The sequence below is a fragment of the Ornithodoros turicata genome, unplaced genomic scaffold (assembly GCF_037126465.1).
Source record: "Ornithodoros turicata isolate Travis unplaced genomic scaffold, ASM3712646v1 ctg00000746.1, whole genome shotgun sequence".
NCBI classification, from domain to species: Eukaryota; Metazoa; Arthropoda; class Arachnida; order Ixodida; family Argasidae; genus Ornithodoros; species Ornithodoros turicata.
Window position 1 is genome coordinate 3131277 of NW_026999400.1, and position 16825 is coordinate 3148101.

The 16825-nt window shown below is 47.1% G+C and overlaps 1 protein-coding gene across 1 annotated transcript in view; it reads left to right on the forward strand.

The window, feature by feature from the left end:
- Positions 1–16749, forward strand: part of LOC135374801 (transmembrane protease serine 9-like) — a 43324-nt gene extending 26575 nt beyond the window's left edge. Inside the window, exons 8-16 of the mRNA XM_064607730.1 lie at positions 1906–2183; positions 2288–2436; positions 3228–3374; positions 9233–9326; positions 9404–9483; positions 10640–10761; positions 11414–11688; positions 15752–15891; positions 15978–16749. Of these exons, the coding sequence (XP_064463800.1) occupies positions 1906–2183; positions 2288–2436; positions 3228–3374; positions 9233–9326; positions 9404–9483; positions 10640–10761; positions 11414–11688; positions 15752–15891; positions 15978–16148 (1456 nt within the window). The 3' untranslated portion in view covers positions 16149–16749. The remainder of the gene's footprint in view (positions 1–1905; positions 2184–2287; positions 2437–3227; positions 3375–9232; positions 9327–9403; positions 9484–10639; positions 10762–11413; positions 11689–15751; positions 15892–15977) is intronic.
- The last annotated feature ends 76 nt before the right edge of the window (positions 16750–16825 follow it).

Here is a 16825-nt window from a genome sequence, read left to right on the forward strand (position 1 = left end):
AATATTGCGTTTTCAAAATTAGCGGCAGAAATCGAGTTGTAGCATAGCGCTCACACTTCGTTGCACTACTTTATTCTGTAGGCTATATATTACGTTAGGCAAAAGAAGAAGCAGACTGTCGCTTGAAAGGAACAGTTTGAACGTCACGTGCCGTGAAGCACAGCAGTTTCGTGTCTGTTCCGTCTTCGAGTGTTGTCAGCATTACTATATCCATGTAATGCAATGTACTGAGCTGCGGATATCACGAACCCGACGGTGTCTTCTGGATCCAGATATGTCGCTAGCATATCTTCTTTGCAAACGCTTTCAAATCGCTCCGTAATTTTTGTGTATAACACAATCAATTTTACCAGAAACATGCAAAGGATCACGTTGAAGGAAACAATGCATTGAAAACGGAAAGACAGGAAACCATCTGACAACAGACTCAGAAAATGAATCCGTGGCTGGTATGTTGAGCCGTCTCTCAGCACTTTGTAGCGGCACCCTCACGGTGCATGTACCCCTGAACTCACTGCAGACAATGACAACAACAAATAGAAGTTGCCGCGGTAAAATATGCTGACGGGCGAACAGGGGGACGCCTTCTCGGGCGGCGTGGCCGACAGCATCCACGCGTTGCAGTGATTCAAAGGTAAGGCTGTGCCGTGCGCGTTCTTCATGGCCTTTCAAGCAGCAGTCGGCGCAACATCCTATGAAGTCGGCCCACAACGCATTACACCTCCCAGCGTCAATATGCGGCCATACCAACAAGCGCATCCGCTGAGTATCAGTACTGTATAAGTACTAATTTTCGCGCGGACCTATTTTTCGCGAAATTCGCGAACGCCCTTTTTTTTCGCGAATTTAAAGTCCACCGAAATATTCGAACCAATGACAGAAAAATACGTGAACGAAATATGTAAGAAATTTGACCCAGGACGCTGAGGCAACTTATGTACACGGGGTTTCTTACGCTATTACACTGCATTGCCTCGCAACGTGTTCAGTTCGCCGCTGCAACTGGAGACAGTAGTCCTGCCTTCACGTACGAAACCCTCGCGGATGTAGGCGTCCCGTGATTCCAGTTCCTTGTAAGCCTGGATCATCCAGCAAGCGTGTATGCACTCTGCCACGCGTATATAGGCCTTTGTAAAAGCTGCCGCATCACTACCGAGTGCCAATCGCACCTGCTCGATGCGATGACAAGAATGACGGGAGACAGGGCAATTCGGCAATGGCACAGATACAAGCCGAGTAGGACCCCCTAATCGCAGCCTTTTCAGTCAGAAGTGCTCAAAAGGAAGACAAATTGAACGAGTTTCCCAGTTGTGACACCTTTTATTAGCTTCTTCCAGGAAGTTCAAGGTGGATGGCCCCTAAGATGCAGGATGGACGCAGCGCGGTACCGCGAATAATTGACTGATCCTGGCTTCTCACCAATTCGCGAATTATTGAGCCCGCGAATTTAACCAGTTATACAGTATGTCAAAGGGACAATGTCCGCACCACAAAAAAAGAGGAGAACGAAAAGAAAGATTACCACGTTCATACGGTTCGCCTGGCTCTCAAGCACAGCAACGGCTAATACGAGCTGTCTGGGCGTTTTTCTGAAGTTTTCCTCAAACGATAGTCGGTACACAGTTTCCTGTTAATAGGACGCCGCCATGTCGGCAGGCGAGTCACTTGGCAACGATACGACACCTTCACCACAACGCTCAGACGACCCAAACAGAGTACTAGAGCAGGTCACAAAGAAAAGATCCTGGCCTTGCACCCTCCCCAATCCACAACACTACGCGGAGACAAACAACAACAGCTCGGGAAGTGGTGCTTCCTTTGAGGGATGCTTCGGTCTGGCACAACAAATAATATAATGACAAACAATAATATGACAACAAATTAACCTCATTGTGTACATTTCAGTCTAGGTCCAGACGCCTTCATCGCACGGATGGGCGAGCATGATTACCTAAGCGAGGATGATGGAGCTAACCCCGTGGACGCTCGAGTAGCGGAAGTGCTTCGTCACCGGGACTTCAACCCCAAGACGTACCTCAACGACATCGCGCTTCTAGTACTGAAACGGGCCGTACCTCTGGGCAACGGTATCAACCTCATTTGTTTACCGTACGGCCGTCTTCAGCACGATACATACGTTAACAAGTCGGCCAACATCGCTGGATGGGGAGAATTATATTACGGTATATAACACTGCTCTTTTGCAACTTTTGCTCTTTTTCAAGGAAGTTTCGCGTTTCTGCGTTATGAAGTACTAAAAAAACGATTATACATGTGTTCATCGCAGGAGGACCGTCGAGTGCTTCTCTGCAGGAGACTCGAATCCCAGTACAAAGCTTGGACACGTGCAAAGAATCATTTAAGAGGACAAGCATCACTTTCACTGACAACTATCTCTGTGCTGGAAGTTTAGCAGGCGACAAGGATGCATGCCGAGTAAGTTTTTGCCTTGGCACCGCTGTCTACGATTGTAGACTTAACTTATTGTAAGGTTATATTGTATCCCATGAGCAGCGCAATGTACTGGAAGAGCGAGTACATAGGGGTGGAGGGGTAGATCAAGGTTGTTTTCTTCGTGTGTGTCTGCAAAATCAAATACCGCACTGATAAGACACCTGATGGCCACAACTTTCAGTAGACTGTGTTGCTTGAGATGTATATTGAGAAGTTAAAGAAATCATCACCTGCTCTGGTAGCGGCATCACCTCCTTCAGCATCAGAGTGTGCAGAACCCTTCTAGTAAGAGCTGTGCTTGAAGAACGCTTCAGGCAACGGACACGCACCATTAAAACAGATGCAACATGTCATCAACGCCAAGAGATACGTGATTGCTAAGCACTCATGTATTGTTTGTAGCATTGCTTGGAAGCATGCTTTACTACACGGACTTCCTTGTGGAGCATGCGGGTCTGTCCCGTCCCTTGGAAGTTAGGTATGAACGATCGTCTAAGGCCAGACATCGGATATAAATGGGGCACGTCGCCTTGCGGATATTTTGTTCCTCATCTTCCTGGAGAGACACACGCTCTGTCAGTTCTTTGAAAGCGAAGAAGGCCAAATGAATCTGGCGCACAAGTTTTCTCGTATCAGATTTCGTCCAAAAACGTACGATTTCGTACGTGTGTGTATAGTACATCAGCATTTAGTCGGTGGCGTTTCGACGTGTCTAACAGGGCTCTGAGTCCTATGCCACGTCTATCCTCACAAGTACTGTTTTTCTATTGCAGGGTGACTCTGGAGGACCACTGATGCTTCTCGACAGCCAGCAGCGTTTTACAATCATTGGCATCACTTCCTTCGGCCGACGCTGTGCTGAGCCTGGATACCCCGGAGTGTATACTAGAGTAGCCAAATATTTAGACTGGATTAACCAAAGGATAAACTAAGACTCTGCAAAAGCCCGACCTTTTTAAAGTAATTTACGGGGGAACTTATACTGCGTGTCCCAACGGCTTACTTCCAAGGGGGATGCTGTCCGTTAGTGGCAACCGAACGCAAGACTTGCCGCACATGATGAGCATGATTTTCTCAAACTTCGTTGTGAAATGCCGAATCATGTGTAGAGAAAGCGACAAGTTATGCATTTGTACAGCTTCATATTGACTGCGAGACTACTTTGGTAATGGTAAACCTTCACCCAGGGTAACTACAACACGGAATATGAACTGCGGTACGGAGTTACACTCGTGTTTGCCGCGGCGTGGTCGAATGTCTATACCTTCGGTTCAGTGGCGAATCCAGGGTGGAAGCGATCGCTCCCCAAAAATTAGTTAACATTAGGTTTCCCTCTCTCCCCTCCATCACTAGGTGCTTGGAGAAAGAAACCCCCACCCCCCACCCCAATATGAGGGTCTGGATCCGCCTCTGCTTTGGTCACAATGGTTATCTATTAGCGACGTCTACTTGCTGTACATCTTCCTCCCTATCGCTTCTATTTCATTGACATGTCTGGCTCTCCGTAAATATGTTCTGCCTCGGCATGTTCCCTCTCGTGGTGCTTCCCATCACACAACCCTCCTATACAATTTAATCGCTGCATTTTCTCAGGGTACGTCAATGTTCACAAATGTTACAAGCCTTGTAAAATGTAAAAGCACGAGTTCTATAATTTATCAATGCTTACACATGAGATTTAGGCATTCTGAAGTAGCATCGTACACATGTTGGTTTTTAGCGAGTTCGTGTTTGTTAATATAAGTGACGAAGAAGCGTTTTGTATTCACTGTTGACCTTTCACTTGACCTGGGATATGACATGCCTCAAGTTCAAGTATACGACCAGCAGAAGGCGCAGAATATTACAGAGTGTTAGTCTGTGTGTTAGTGTGCGTGTTAGTGTTAGTAGACCGCTGATGATGTCACTGTCAAGTTGTCGTGCATATCGGACACAATGACAGACTAAATGACTCAGAATCTTATCCATTGATTGGGTGCAGTAGGTACGGTACTTCGGAAGCCACGTCATCAAATGTCTACTGACACTCTATTAACATGCCCTTTCGTAAAACTATTGAACCCATAAAGGCTCGTTTCCGAACCCTTATGGATTCTTCGGCCTCGTCCTTCCAACGACTCTAATCAGAAGCTCTCCGTGCAATAACTGAAGAGTTCTTCGCAAGAACCGAAATGGGTTCTTCAGCAGAACCCTGTTCTCAACAATTATGTACAGTATCACGATGTCCTATCCATGTGTTCACCTGACCACCGACTGCACACAAGAGTAATCTAAACACCACAAAAAATCAAAGCACCATAAAAAAAGTGTATTTGTTTTAGTTTGCATTATAATTCAAACTCACCCAAAGACTCAGTAAGCAAAATATAAATCCCATCAGTGAATATTACGGGCTTCCACGAATTTTCGAAAGAAGCCGCAAAACACCATAGTTTCGGATTCTCCGGGAGTAGATGACGTCATGGACAGTTGGCGTCTCTCGTCTCCTAGCAACAGCGCGAGCGTCTTCGCCATTCACCCAACGTTCGAAGTCTGGCAGTAGCTGCGGTGAGGAGGCAGAAACCTACCCACAGGGAGCAATGTTGCCAGACGCACTGCAGATTGCGTGCCCTATGACGTCCTACTTCTTGAAACTAGAAATTAATTTTATACTTCTGCTTCATAGAGAAACGTTTTTTTTTTTTTCTTGGGGGGGGGGGGGAGGGGGGCACAGTGTGAGACACGTGAATTGCGATTGGCATCGATCCGGTTAGGGTCTGGAGAACCCACGAAGAACGCATTCTTCTTGGTCTTTGTAGGAGCGGCATGGTATATGCACTGCGAATCCCATCACTGCATAAGTGTGAGAGAGAGAAAAAAAAAAATTAACGCCCGTTCATCAAGGACCCCAGTAAGCTGGCGTCTACGTTGCACTGTGCCTGCTGAGAAGTTTCGTGGAAAAATCGAGTTAGTTTGTACCTTTTCTGTAAAAATCCTGTATTTCAGTCCATGTGTCGAAATATCTCAAGTGTTCATCAAGTTTGTCTCCCATGCGCGTACGCCCTAAGCCCCTAATGTTTTACTACCTTCATTTCCTCGTGTGACTGTCCTGAAACTCTTTCATACACATCCATGTTCCAGCACGGACATTTTGGCACTTCACTTCACGCATGCTATGAAAGGGAAATGCATTTCTGTCCTGTTAACAACATTCAATAAAAATCCTGTGATAACCCTTACATTGTCAACTGCTTCTTTTGCTTATTACATTTTATTAATGATATCGATGGAGACATTTGATATCCTTATCATCGAACTGCGCTGGTCAGTTTCAGTAAGCTTCAGTTCGGTGTATCAATACAATAGTAAGGGGGTTATGACACATCGCCTCAAGTTATACCGGATACATGTAAGACACGGCTATATACGCATCGATTTCAATCTTCGCTCCAAATTTTACTGCACAGAGGTGATAGACAAGTAGAAAATCGACCCCAACACCGACTCATCCGGCGTTGACATCACGAGACGAGAGGCGTCCCCGCCAGGGAAGCGGCGAGGAGGAGGAGGTGGAGGAGTGTCGTTGGGAGGAACCCGAGAGGTCTGCCTGCCTGACTAGGCGGCATGTTTCTCGGGAGGGGAAAGGTGGTGGAGAGGAGGAGAGGAAAGGGTGAAGTGGAAGACCGAGCGGAATCCGCTCGGGGGGAGGATAGCTGCGTCCATGGGCCGACTTCAGGGGAACTGTGCCGGCATACGCCTATTACACATCTGAGGGAAACCCAGGAAAAACCCCAGACGGCACAGCCGGCCGGCGGATTCGAACCGCGGACCTCCCAGTCTCCAAGCGCACGCGTTACCGCTGCGCCACCGGAGCTGGTGGGGAAGCGGCCGCGGGCGAGGTCACGTGCTTTCGAGAACCAATGGGAATTTCCGAGACTTTCGCTCCTCTGACTTCTGAGCCCGACGCGGAAGTTACTTCAAGAGCTGGTATTTCATCGACTACGACACGTACCAAAGTCATTCTTTTTTCCTCAATACTGTGGCGTGTAGTATATACATAGCTTTTCTATGTTTGTTGTAGTATACAATGTGTTCATGACCCAATGAACGGCATCTATCAAAGTGTTGCAATCCGTTTAATGCAAGCCTTGCATCAACAGTTGATGCAGAAAGACAAACTGGTATGTGTTTTGAGATGCGCAAAAGAACCGATGTTGTAGGTGAAAAAGCGATAAAAACCGGGCTGTTTGGTGGTACATCCTAAAAGCGATAAAACCCCGGTGCAGGGGACACAAAGAGACAACACAGACGAAGCACTGACTGACAAACAACTTTAATGGCAGGGACACATCTTAAATTGAAGATGTGAACCACATTTAGAAAGAACCACATTTAAATTTAAGATGTGTCCCTGCCATTAAAGTTGTTTGTCAGTCAGTGCTTCGTCTGTGTTGTCTCTTTGTGTCCCCTGCACCTGGGTTTTATCGGTTTTTCGATGTTGTGGCCTCGCGTTCCTTGTTATCGAAACAAAACTAATTCGATGAAAGATGAAAGTCACTGAAAAGGTTAGCCAGCTGTAGGGATCGAACCCACATCTTCTGGATTACCGGAAAACTAATTCGTCATACACAAGGACGAAGACCAATATCTGGAAGAAAGAATGTCTCTCCCGTCTGAACCAACCTTGCTCATTACAAACAAGCCTCGAAACGGGCGTTGGTTACTATTTAAGTACCACACTGCTTCGACAGAAACTACACCTCATAACTACGAAACCAATAAATAATCAATAACTAAACATATATCATCTGATTTTGCATACGTATACGTAAGAGAATAGCCGTAACACGCCTGCAAGATTTAAAGGAGCAATGAGATAGCATTTCTCGAAACCCCATCAGGAGCCGCCATGCAAGATATTTTCGCTGAGCGGTGTATTGTCACTGCACAAACAAAGTTACAAAAACAGTTGGAGAAAGCAGCCGCGGCCGGCGGGCACGATATACTATATTACACGACGTCGGCAAGTCCCAGTGCCTTTCTTTTTGCGAATTCAGGTGGTCATTTCGTGGCAACACGGTCTAGCGCTCGGAAATTGCTAGGTCGGCCCCCGCGATGGATCGCGTGACCGTTTCTACCCGAACATGACTGCCAGAAATATAGCGGTTTTAGCCGCTTGGATCACGCTAGGAGAATCGCGGGCGCTCGTCTTCGGGTTTCGTCGTCTGCTAACCCACGTGAGCTTCGACGTGCGGGCCAACGGGGGCCCTCGCCACCCTCGCTGTGCGGTTGTGACGACACCGAGTCCCGCTGCCCGGTTGTATCGAGGCCGGGCAAAAAAAGTGCTGGCTGGCAAATTCCTGGCGCTCGGAAAGCGCCACGCAAACCTGCGAGGTCTGGCAAAAATAAAGAAGCTGCCACGAAATGACCACCCGAATTCGCCATTTGTTTCTTTTTTCTGAGCTCACGCGCTGCCACGGTCTATACGTCACGAGTCACATGATTGGCCCTGCCAGGGGGAGAGGTGGCGTCAGTACGTACCTTCCACCTTCCCTTGTTCTCCGACACGATCTTTGCAAGAGTGGAGGGTTTCTTAAAGGTCTGCGGAACAGTGGCATATACCGTGCGCTTGCAGGTCAACTGCGCTCGCCGTTCTTTCGCAGGAGCTCATTGTGATTTATTGCAGAAAACACGCTGTAGCCAAAACGAAATTATGGTGGCTACCTCAGTGCTCCGTTATCCACATGGGTTGTCAGTACTGCTCACGCGGAGTAGCTATAGTAGAGAAAGCAGGTTCGTCCCTTGAGGATCCAGTTCCACCAGAAAGGTAGCGAGGTACAGCTCCTTCTTCAGCACCTTCACGCGAAGGTATGCAGGCGCCGTTACCGCCCGATCCGAGCGCTGGGTGGAACATGACGTGTATCTTACAGATGCTGCCAATCAAGCAATATTTTCCCGTGATCGTAACCGTCACAATCACTAATGAATATCTACACGGTTACGAGATTCTGCAAGAGTACAATACAGCCGAATCGGCACAATAACGTTATACATGGCGTTTTTCATTAATAAGACACGGCATCCAACAGACGCGACGAGATTTCCAGGAAGCGCCAGAGCTGATTAATCGGATTAATAATGCGAAGCCATTCAACGTGACCGCAGAGGGACTCGTGCTTGATTAAGGCGGGTTCGTAAATTGTTTATATGCCTACGACTTACAGCTTTCATCCTGGAACCTCCCAGAGTGGCAGGAACACTCGGCGTTCGTGTTCAGACCGATACAGAAATCGGCCACGGAGCTCGGATTTGTTTGGAGATCACGATGCTTGAATGCAATGGCGCGAACCTGTGATTTTGGTTCTGCTTGGTAGCAGATGTACAGCTGAAAAGAGGTCATGGAACGTGTAAGTGTTCCTATCAATATTGCCTCCATATTGTGAGGAATGAAGTATGCTTTTGGCGCTTACAAAAGAATGCTGCTAATTGCGTAAATTTATTGTTGATTCGTTTAAAATTTATAATTATCAATGATACGTACGTCCACGATTATGGACATTTAGCTTTCGTTAGTGCCAGTCAGTATAGTCGAGAGGTGTAGCGCCTACAGCCAATAGACAGAGAATTAACTGTGCATGTGTGTGTGTGTGCTTGTGTTTGTTATTAATTACTTTCCTCTTATAAATCTGGTTAAAGTCGTAACAAACTCTGCGAGACAAGCAAGTATGTTGAAGACAGTATACGCGTAGAAATGTGAGTGTGTACTAGTGTTAATTCGTCCACCTTCTTGCGTAAACAGAGTGTTTCGGGGAGTATCGCTAAACCAGCAATCCTTGCGTGGTGCGTACTGGTTACATTTGATGTCCTCAATATCGCGGTTCAAGCAAGCCAAGGTAGGCTTAAGATTCTCTAGACACACTTAAGTGGAGTCGCCTTGTTTCTTCCACAAGTCTCTTATGTCTTGCTTCAGCAGAGTGCGGAGAAAAGGGTTCATCAAAATACCGCATTGTGGGAGGAGTGGAAAGCCAAGTCGGAGCTTGGCCATGGATGGTATGTCTGTCTTACCTCAAGTATAACTGCACCTCCAGGTAACAAATTGTCATGATGAAGTGGAACAAAAGACGATGACTAAAGACCAACACAAGGCAATGCGCTACTCACCAACTACTGCCACAAGGACTGCTCTTGCAGAAACATTTTTGACGTACCACTTGAACACGCACGCACGCCCCCACACGCCAACCTGTTTTTGCTTTATTTTCCGCAAGGTCACTTACCTTATCAACCCTGTTCAAGTGATACATCAAAAATGTTTCTGTAAGAGTAGTCCCTATCACAGATGGACTTCAGTTCTCGTCTTTTGTTGCGATTCATCATGGCAATTTGTAACCGATAGCAACTAGCCCGTTTCATGGTCATGGTACACCTCTAAGTAGATTGCTTTACATAATTAGTAAACTACCGAACGCAAACTTCCGAAACGTACAAAATATTTTAGAAACAGGAGCCATGTGTAAGCTTGGTGGTGTGTGCAAGATATCAATGCACAGTTCGATGTGTAAAAGGTGTTGCTATAATACCAGCTGTCGGGAACAGCACCACGGTGTGTTATGGAAGGCTCCGTTGATATGTCTACGGACTTATACGACGCGTTATCGCAAGGAACTATCACAGAAGTCCGAAAAGCATCATCTAGGCTTTCGCGAGGTTATCAATGGAATATCAAGAGCCGACCCTTCCGTGCCGCGTACAAATCAATTGAAAGTGTTGTCAACGAATATCCAAGATTGCTCGATATCTTGAACGATATCCTCTCTTTGTTTGAAATACATGTGCCCGTACTTCTTTTCCGTCAAAATAGCTTTCGTGAAAACCCAAAGATCCAATTGTTTCAATATACCACGTTAGATCGCTGTGGCGTAGCCAGAAAAATATTTCAGGAGGGGTTCTATGGGGACTTTACATGGGGGAGGAAGATGTCACCCTCGTTTCGCTCTCCAAAATGCACTACCAAATGTATAATTTCGGGGGTGTTACCCCACCCCCAGCTACGCCACTGGATACGTTCCCGTCCAGTGCAGTTTGCTTACGGCCAAATCTGACTACCGAACTTTTCAAGAGCTCCATCTTGTACAATGCGTTTAGGTCCAAAGCAATCTTCCTGTTTGCCGAAAGGATTGTCCACAGCGTTGTTTATTATGAACAGGCGCTGCTGTATCTTCCGCTTTCAAAGGGCAATGCTCCAGAGCCAGCCTGCGGTGGAGCGCTAATCACACCACGGCACGTGCTCACAGCGGCACATTGCTTGCGGGACGAGGAGAGGAAGACGTAAGACTACAAGTGCCTCTTCTTATTGTAGATCACACTATTGTCCTCTTCCGTAATTACCACGAAAGTTAGAGTGAGCTGGCCATTATCACAGGCACGGTCTCATGTCCATCACCGGAGGCGTGCTCTTGTTGAAGGAGGATATAACTCTAACCAGTGCAACCAGCATGGACATCGATGTCGGTTGTGCGATGTGGTTGTCGATGTTGCTCATAAGTTTGAAAATAATGAGTCTGTTGCTCGTGTTTGTTATATTTTCCTACAATGTAAGTGAGTAGGATTCCGTGTGAGAAGTGCTGTCACACGTACGTCGCTAATATTATTTTGCTCCCCTGGATTACGTTGCGTTATTCCAAGCTCTAGTGCGTCGTTTGGAATTCGGCATCTACAAAACCTTCTGCTCATAAGCGTTGAGTGGAGACATTCGTAAACTTGCGAAAGAAATTCGTGACAGACTGACAGTAATTATGTACTTACATGCGTTCCACTTACGTCGTACTACATGTTGCTCTCCCTTGTGCTTGAATTTGTGCGAATTTTGCGTTTGTCTCTCCTGGTTTCACCACGTACCTATTTGACATCTAAACTTTCGGACGCCAACAGATAAGGCACTGTTAATGATTGCTTCTAACGTTCTTTGTTCGCCTTGCAGTCGCGACCCGACAGTCATGAAAGTTCGTCTCGGTGAGCATGACTTGGAAACGAACACTGAATCGGAGCATGCGGACTTGGAGGTGAGCCAGGTCCTGGTACACGAGGGCTACGACGAGAACCTCATGAAACACGACCTAGGCCTCCTCGTACTTGCTCAAGACGCCCCCTTGGGCAGAGGAATAAGCCTCGTGTGTCTTCCAAATGACGAAGACCAGTGGGCAGAACTTTCTGGAAAGACAGCAGTCATCGCAGGATGGGGAGCACAAAGCGACAGTGAGTCCAGGAGCAACGGGACATCTGTAACATTCGCGTGTAACGTAGAAAGGTAGAAAATCTAGCAGACCAGTAAGGAAGTGTTAACGGAAGAGCCTCAGGACGAGAGCCACCGATATTTCGAACTGTTCGAAATATCGGCCATGCTCGTCCTATAGTGTTGTTAACATTGACGCGTAACAGTCATTCGATAAATTTTTCCATCGAATATTGGGTGTCACCGTATTTAACGAGCACAATAATGGCGAGTGGTTCAGCAATGCGCAAATGATAACTGAAAAAAAAAAGACCAGAAAAATGGCCGGGTGCTCAAAAGCATCCGCTGCTTGGTGGTTATTCTAAGGTCGGTGCTGAAGGCTGCTGGGTGGTGGTGGATTGGAATCCTACCATCGGCGGTACTGTCTGGGATTTCCCCTGGGTTTGCCGGCACACTTCCCCCCAGAGGCGGAGAGTTTTCCCGGGGGGGGGGGGGGGGGGGGGGGCAAGGGCGCACCGCGAAGTAAGTACTCTGGCGGGGGAGGGATATGTTTATTAAGAAAAAAAAAAGAAAGGAAAGGTAAGCCAGATGGATGTCGGCTTGTTATTCCAAAAAAAAGTGAAAGGGGAAGACAAAAAAGGCAAAGAAAAGAAGAACGCAAAATAAAACAAAAAGAAGGAAAGAAAAGGAAAAGAAAAATGAAGAACACAAAACTAAAGCTGAAGAATCACGCACTCTGGCGGGATCCTATGATGTATGCAGTACTGGTATAGAAATTAGAGGAAGGAAGAACAGGAAAAAAAAAAAAAAAAAACTAGAGAGAACGTAAACAGTGAACATGTGCACAACTGAAGGCATTACGTCTTTGAAAACTGAGTGCAAAAGGAACAAAACGCACTGAATCCTCGGTGTTTGACCCGAAATGCGTGCAATATATGAATATGGTCAATGAAATGGAGCAGCGGGAGTTGAACCCGCTCCCAACGGATATATAATGACTGAAATGACTGAAATGTAATGAGTCACAACAGTACCTTCAAAATTTCCGTCGTGTGACACTTTTGTGTGCACACTTTGTCCACAAGAATAATTCAACTTCCATCTAAATTTCTGCAACACGTATATGGTAGCAACAACACTACCACAACAATTTACATTACACAACAAATACACTAATTGGTGTTTTTCTAACTTTCTGTGAGAATCAAATAACTGTATAGTGCCAGGATTCGAACCTAGACCCTCCTGATATCCTGCCGGGAATGCTGAGAATGTGTTTAAAGGAGGACTGAGGTGACCCCCCTTTTTTGACGTGAAACGTCTTTCTTTTCGGTAAGCAGGGGTACACGCGCTAAAACCGCATGCAACGAAAACATGTCGCCTTTGTAACGCTCGCAGCTCTGACACTGCGTGGCATGCGCAATTCGTTTAGGTATCTTTGTGTAGAGAAAAAAAGCCATTACTCAAGGGTATATCACGTAAGCATCCAAATGGCGCTAGTGCCGCGTGACGCGCGTCGCAATTTGAGATAAAAAAGAGACGCTTACGCGGCATTTGTTCGCTCATAGCTCATCAGTGCATTTACCGATTAAGATGGGACCCAAGCAGCACAATGTACCGAAAGTCGAGTGCAATAGGGGTGGACGGTATGTGTCTTATCAATGTTCTTTAGTTTCACCAGTTCGTTCAAGGTCTTCCACCTACCCGTCCACCCCTATTGCACTCGACTTTCAGTACATTGTGCTGCTTGGGGAGTGGTCGCGTTCGGTATAACTCGTGGGCCTCTAAATACGCGCGTAAATAACAATACCCAAGTGTGTGCCCATCAAAAGTTATAGTCGATATAAGTTTAAAAAATTCGAAAATTTCCGACTTCTTCGGTTATGGCGCCCCCTCGACGGACCACTATATGCCCCACAAAGAGCGGGAAGATGCCAAAAGGAAAAGAGAGGAGGTCGAGGGACCTCGACCATCACCAACCACCTCGACTGAATGGTCACGGAAACGGAGGGAACTCGCCAGATTGAGGCAAGCGCAGGAGCCGCAGCCGTATCTGAGTGCTGCGGGACCAAGCGGGTTGTCGTGGCCCAGAATATTTAGCCTGCCGAGTCGCATGTACCCCCAATGGAGGTAGACGAGCCCTCCAGCCCATCAGTGGCTACCCTGGTAGCCAGGTTGGGCCCAACTGCCCGAGCGCGGAACCGCAACGGGAGCATTTCAATAGACGAGTTAAGAAAATCCCAGTGCTCTTTGCGTACTAATTGCATCCTGGGCGCTTGCTGAGCGGGGGAACGAAGAATAATCCTTCATATTTCGCTTTCGCTGACCTTGACACGTCGTGGACAATGGACCGGTAGGGGAGAAATCGGAACAGTTTGGAGGCCACCTGTTTTTTTCGTATTAGTAAACTCCCACCGTTCAAAGCGGCGCTAAGCACTCAGGGATTTTCTGAACTCTTCTATTGTGCGCCCGAGTACCGTCGGCGATGAGAGTTGGCCACAGCGCGCTTTAGAACTGTGTTCGTGGACAATGAATTCGGCCACAATTTAAGTGTGACGTGTGCGAGCGACTGTGGGTCCAGAAGGACTTGAAGGCCGTGACTGCCCCTGTGGCCCGATTCTTGCAGAGCGCGTTCCCTGGCGAAGACACGGCTAGATTCATGCTCTGCCGCAACTGCTCGGACGTGTGCAGACACAAGCGGGTGCCCTCGCTGAGCAGGAGTATCGGGTACAGGTACCCGTCATACCCTACCCATCTGCCCAAACTGAGCCCAATCGATGAGCGGCTGGTGTCCCCGAGGCTGTCATACAGGCAGATAAGCCAATTGCGACGCGTTTTCGTTTCCGTTTCACGGAAATCAAAGCGGTGGCGTCTCTGATACCACCCACCCTTTTTTTTTTCTCCCTCTCTCTCGCTGCGGCGTGTTTTTCAACGAATAAAATGAGTTCCTGCGAAAGAACGACGAGCGCATGTGACCTACAGAGCGCGCGCGAGGCCTCAGTTCCGCACACCCCTAAAAAATCTTCCACTCATGAAAAGAGCGTATCGGAGAACGAGGGAACGTCGTGACGTAACGCGGTCCCCGGGCACGTGACTCGTAACGTAGAGCTGAGAAGAAACAAAAGAAAAAACGCATGGATATTTCCTTACGTCACGCGGCTGCTTTGTCCGACTGTTTTTCTTTTTTATTTAATTGCGCAGTTATAATCAGGGATCGGAACCGGTATTTTTTTCGGTCCGGTTCGGGTTCGGGTTCAGGCATATTGGTTCGGTTCGGGTTTAGCTCCACTGAACCGAAATTTTCAGCTTGAACCGGTTCAGGTATATCGGTTCAGTTCGGGTTCGGCTCAGGGAGAACCCCCACCCCCACCCCCGCACATACAAAGACAAAAAAAAAATCAGTCAGCGGTCGGGGCATTTACAGGGATTGGAACAGTTACTTTTTTCGGGCTCGGTTTAACCGGTCCACCGGCAGTAATTTTGCTACATGCAAGCAAGCTTACGCTCACCGTACACGATTGTAAGAGAAAGGTGTGAGATAACCGTTTCAGGTGAGCAAAAAAAAAAGGTCGGTCAGTAGTACAATTAATTCACCTCTGAACCGATTTCCGAACCGGTAACCGTATCAATTTTTTTCGGTTCAGTTCCGGTTCGGCTCAGGACAAGCAAAAAAATTGTTCGGGTTCGGTTCGGTTCGGGTTCGTCAGAAAATAACGGTTTTTTTCCGGTTTTTTCCGGTTCAGTTCCGGTTCCGATCCCTGGTTATAATACACCGCATAGTGAAAATATTTTGCACGGTGGATCCTAGTGGACAACTTGACGAATGAAACAGGATTTCGAGCCATGTTAATGTCACCTCATTGCTCCTTTAAGACATGGTGCTACGGCAAATCGCCATTTCAAAGGTAGAAGAATGTGTAATATTCGACAATGTTGGAATACTTCAAGCTTGTCGTAATCAAGCAATCGGAAGCAAGCGGAATCGTATGTTCCGTATGCGCTTCAAATATATGCGAGCACGTGCATGTCCCACTATGTTGCATGGTCAAACCGTTCCTTACGTAAAGTGCATATGTGTTCTTACAGAAGGCAAGATGACTAGCACTCTACAGGAAGTGATGCTGCCTATCCTTTCGCAAACGAAATGCGAGGAAGCTTTAGAAGGATTAGTCAGTGTAGATAAAACCGTCATTTGCGCTTCAGCCTTAGGGAAGGACTCGTGCAAGGTATGTAGTATCCGAAAGGAAGACACGCTTACATTTTACAATGACACGTATGGTTACTTATTCTTGCGTTTGCTCACATTTTACAGGGCGACTCTGGAGGCCCCATGGTGCTGCCTGATGAGAAAAGTCGGTTCACTGTTGTAGGTGTTACTGCTTTCGGAGTCCACTGCGGAGACGCAGACTTTCCTGGGGTGTATACTCGTGTCACGGAACACATGGACTGGATAAATGAGAATATTAGAACAACAGGACCATAATATACCTTCAGCTTAACAACTGCACCTGTGGAAATCCAGTTGTGAACTTACAGAATTTGGTGGATGTCGCTTGATATACACAGCTTTATTTAATGTATTATTTGCAGGATGATTTTGTTTTCCTTTTTTACCTTCTTTGAGAAAAAGTAGGCGCTGCCTGCTCATAACTATCCCACTTTGCTGCTGCAGAAACACATTATTCATATAGACGACCTGCACTCCTGCGTCACCGATTACGTTTCGCCGCCGCGCAAAGCATGCTGGTGCGCACCTATCAACCTTATCAGCCTTTTCGACCTATCAGCCGACGCGTTTTTCCCGCTTCTTGCCCACCTAAAATATAACCTCGAACGAGTCTTATCGTGACGTCACATCTTTGTAAACAGAGGGTCGTCTATACGCTTGCGCAGGCGGCAGACCCAGCTAATAATCAGGCTAAAGACAGCACAATCCGAAACCGAAATCGAAATCTGCTGGAAGGATGGATGGATGTGGCTTTGGCTTTTCTCTTCGGAACTTTGGAACGGGCGGTGCGGAAGCGAGTTACCGCCATCTGGCGATAAAAGACGCTTCATAACAATAAAGTTTATTTATCTCAGTATTTTGTATTCTGCATTTTTATGGCCCTGAGATACACAGCCCACTCTTGGGAAGCGCGTGTACAGTAGAAAGAAATG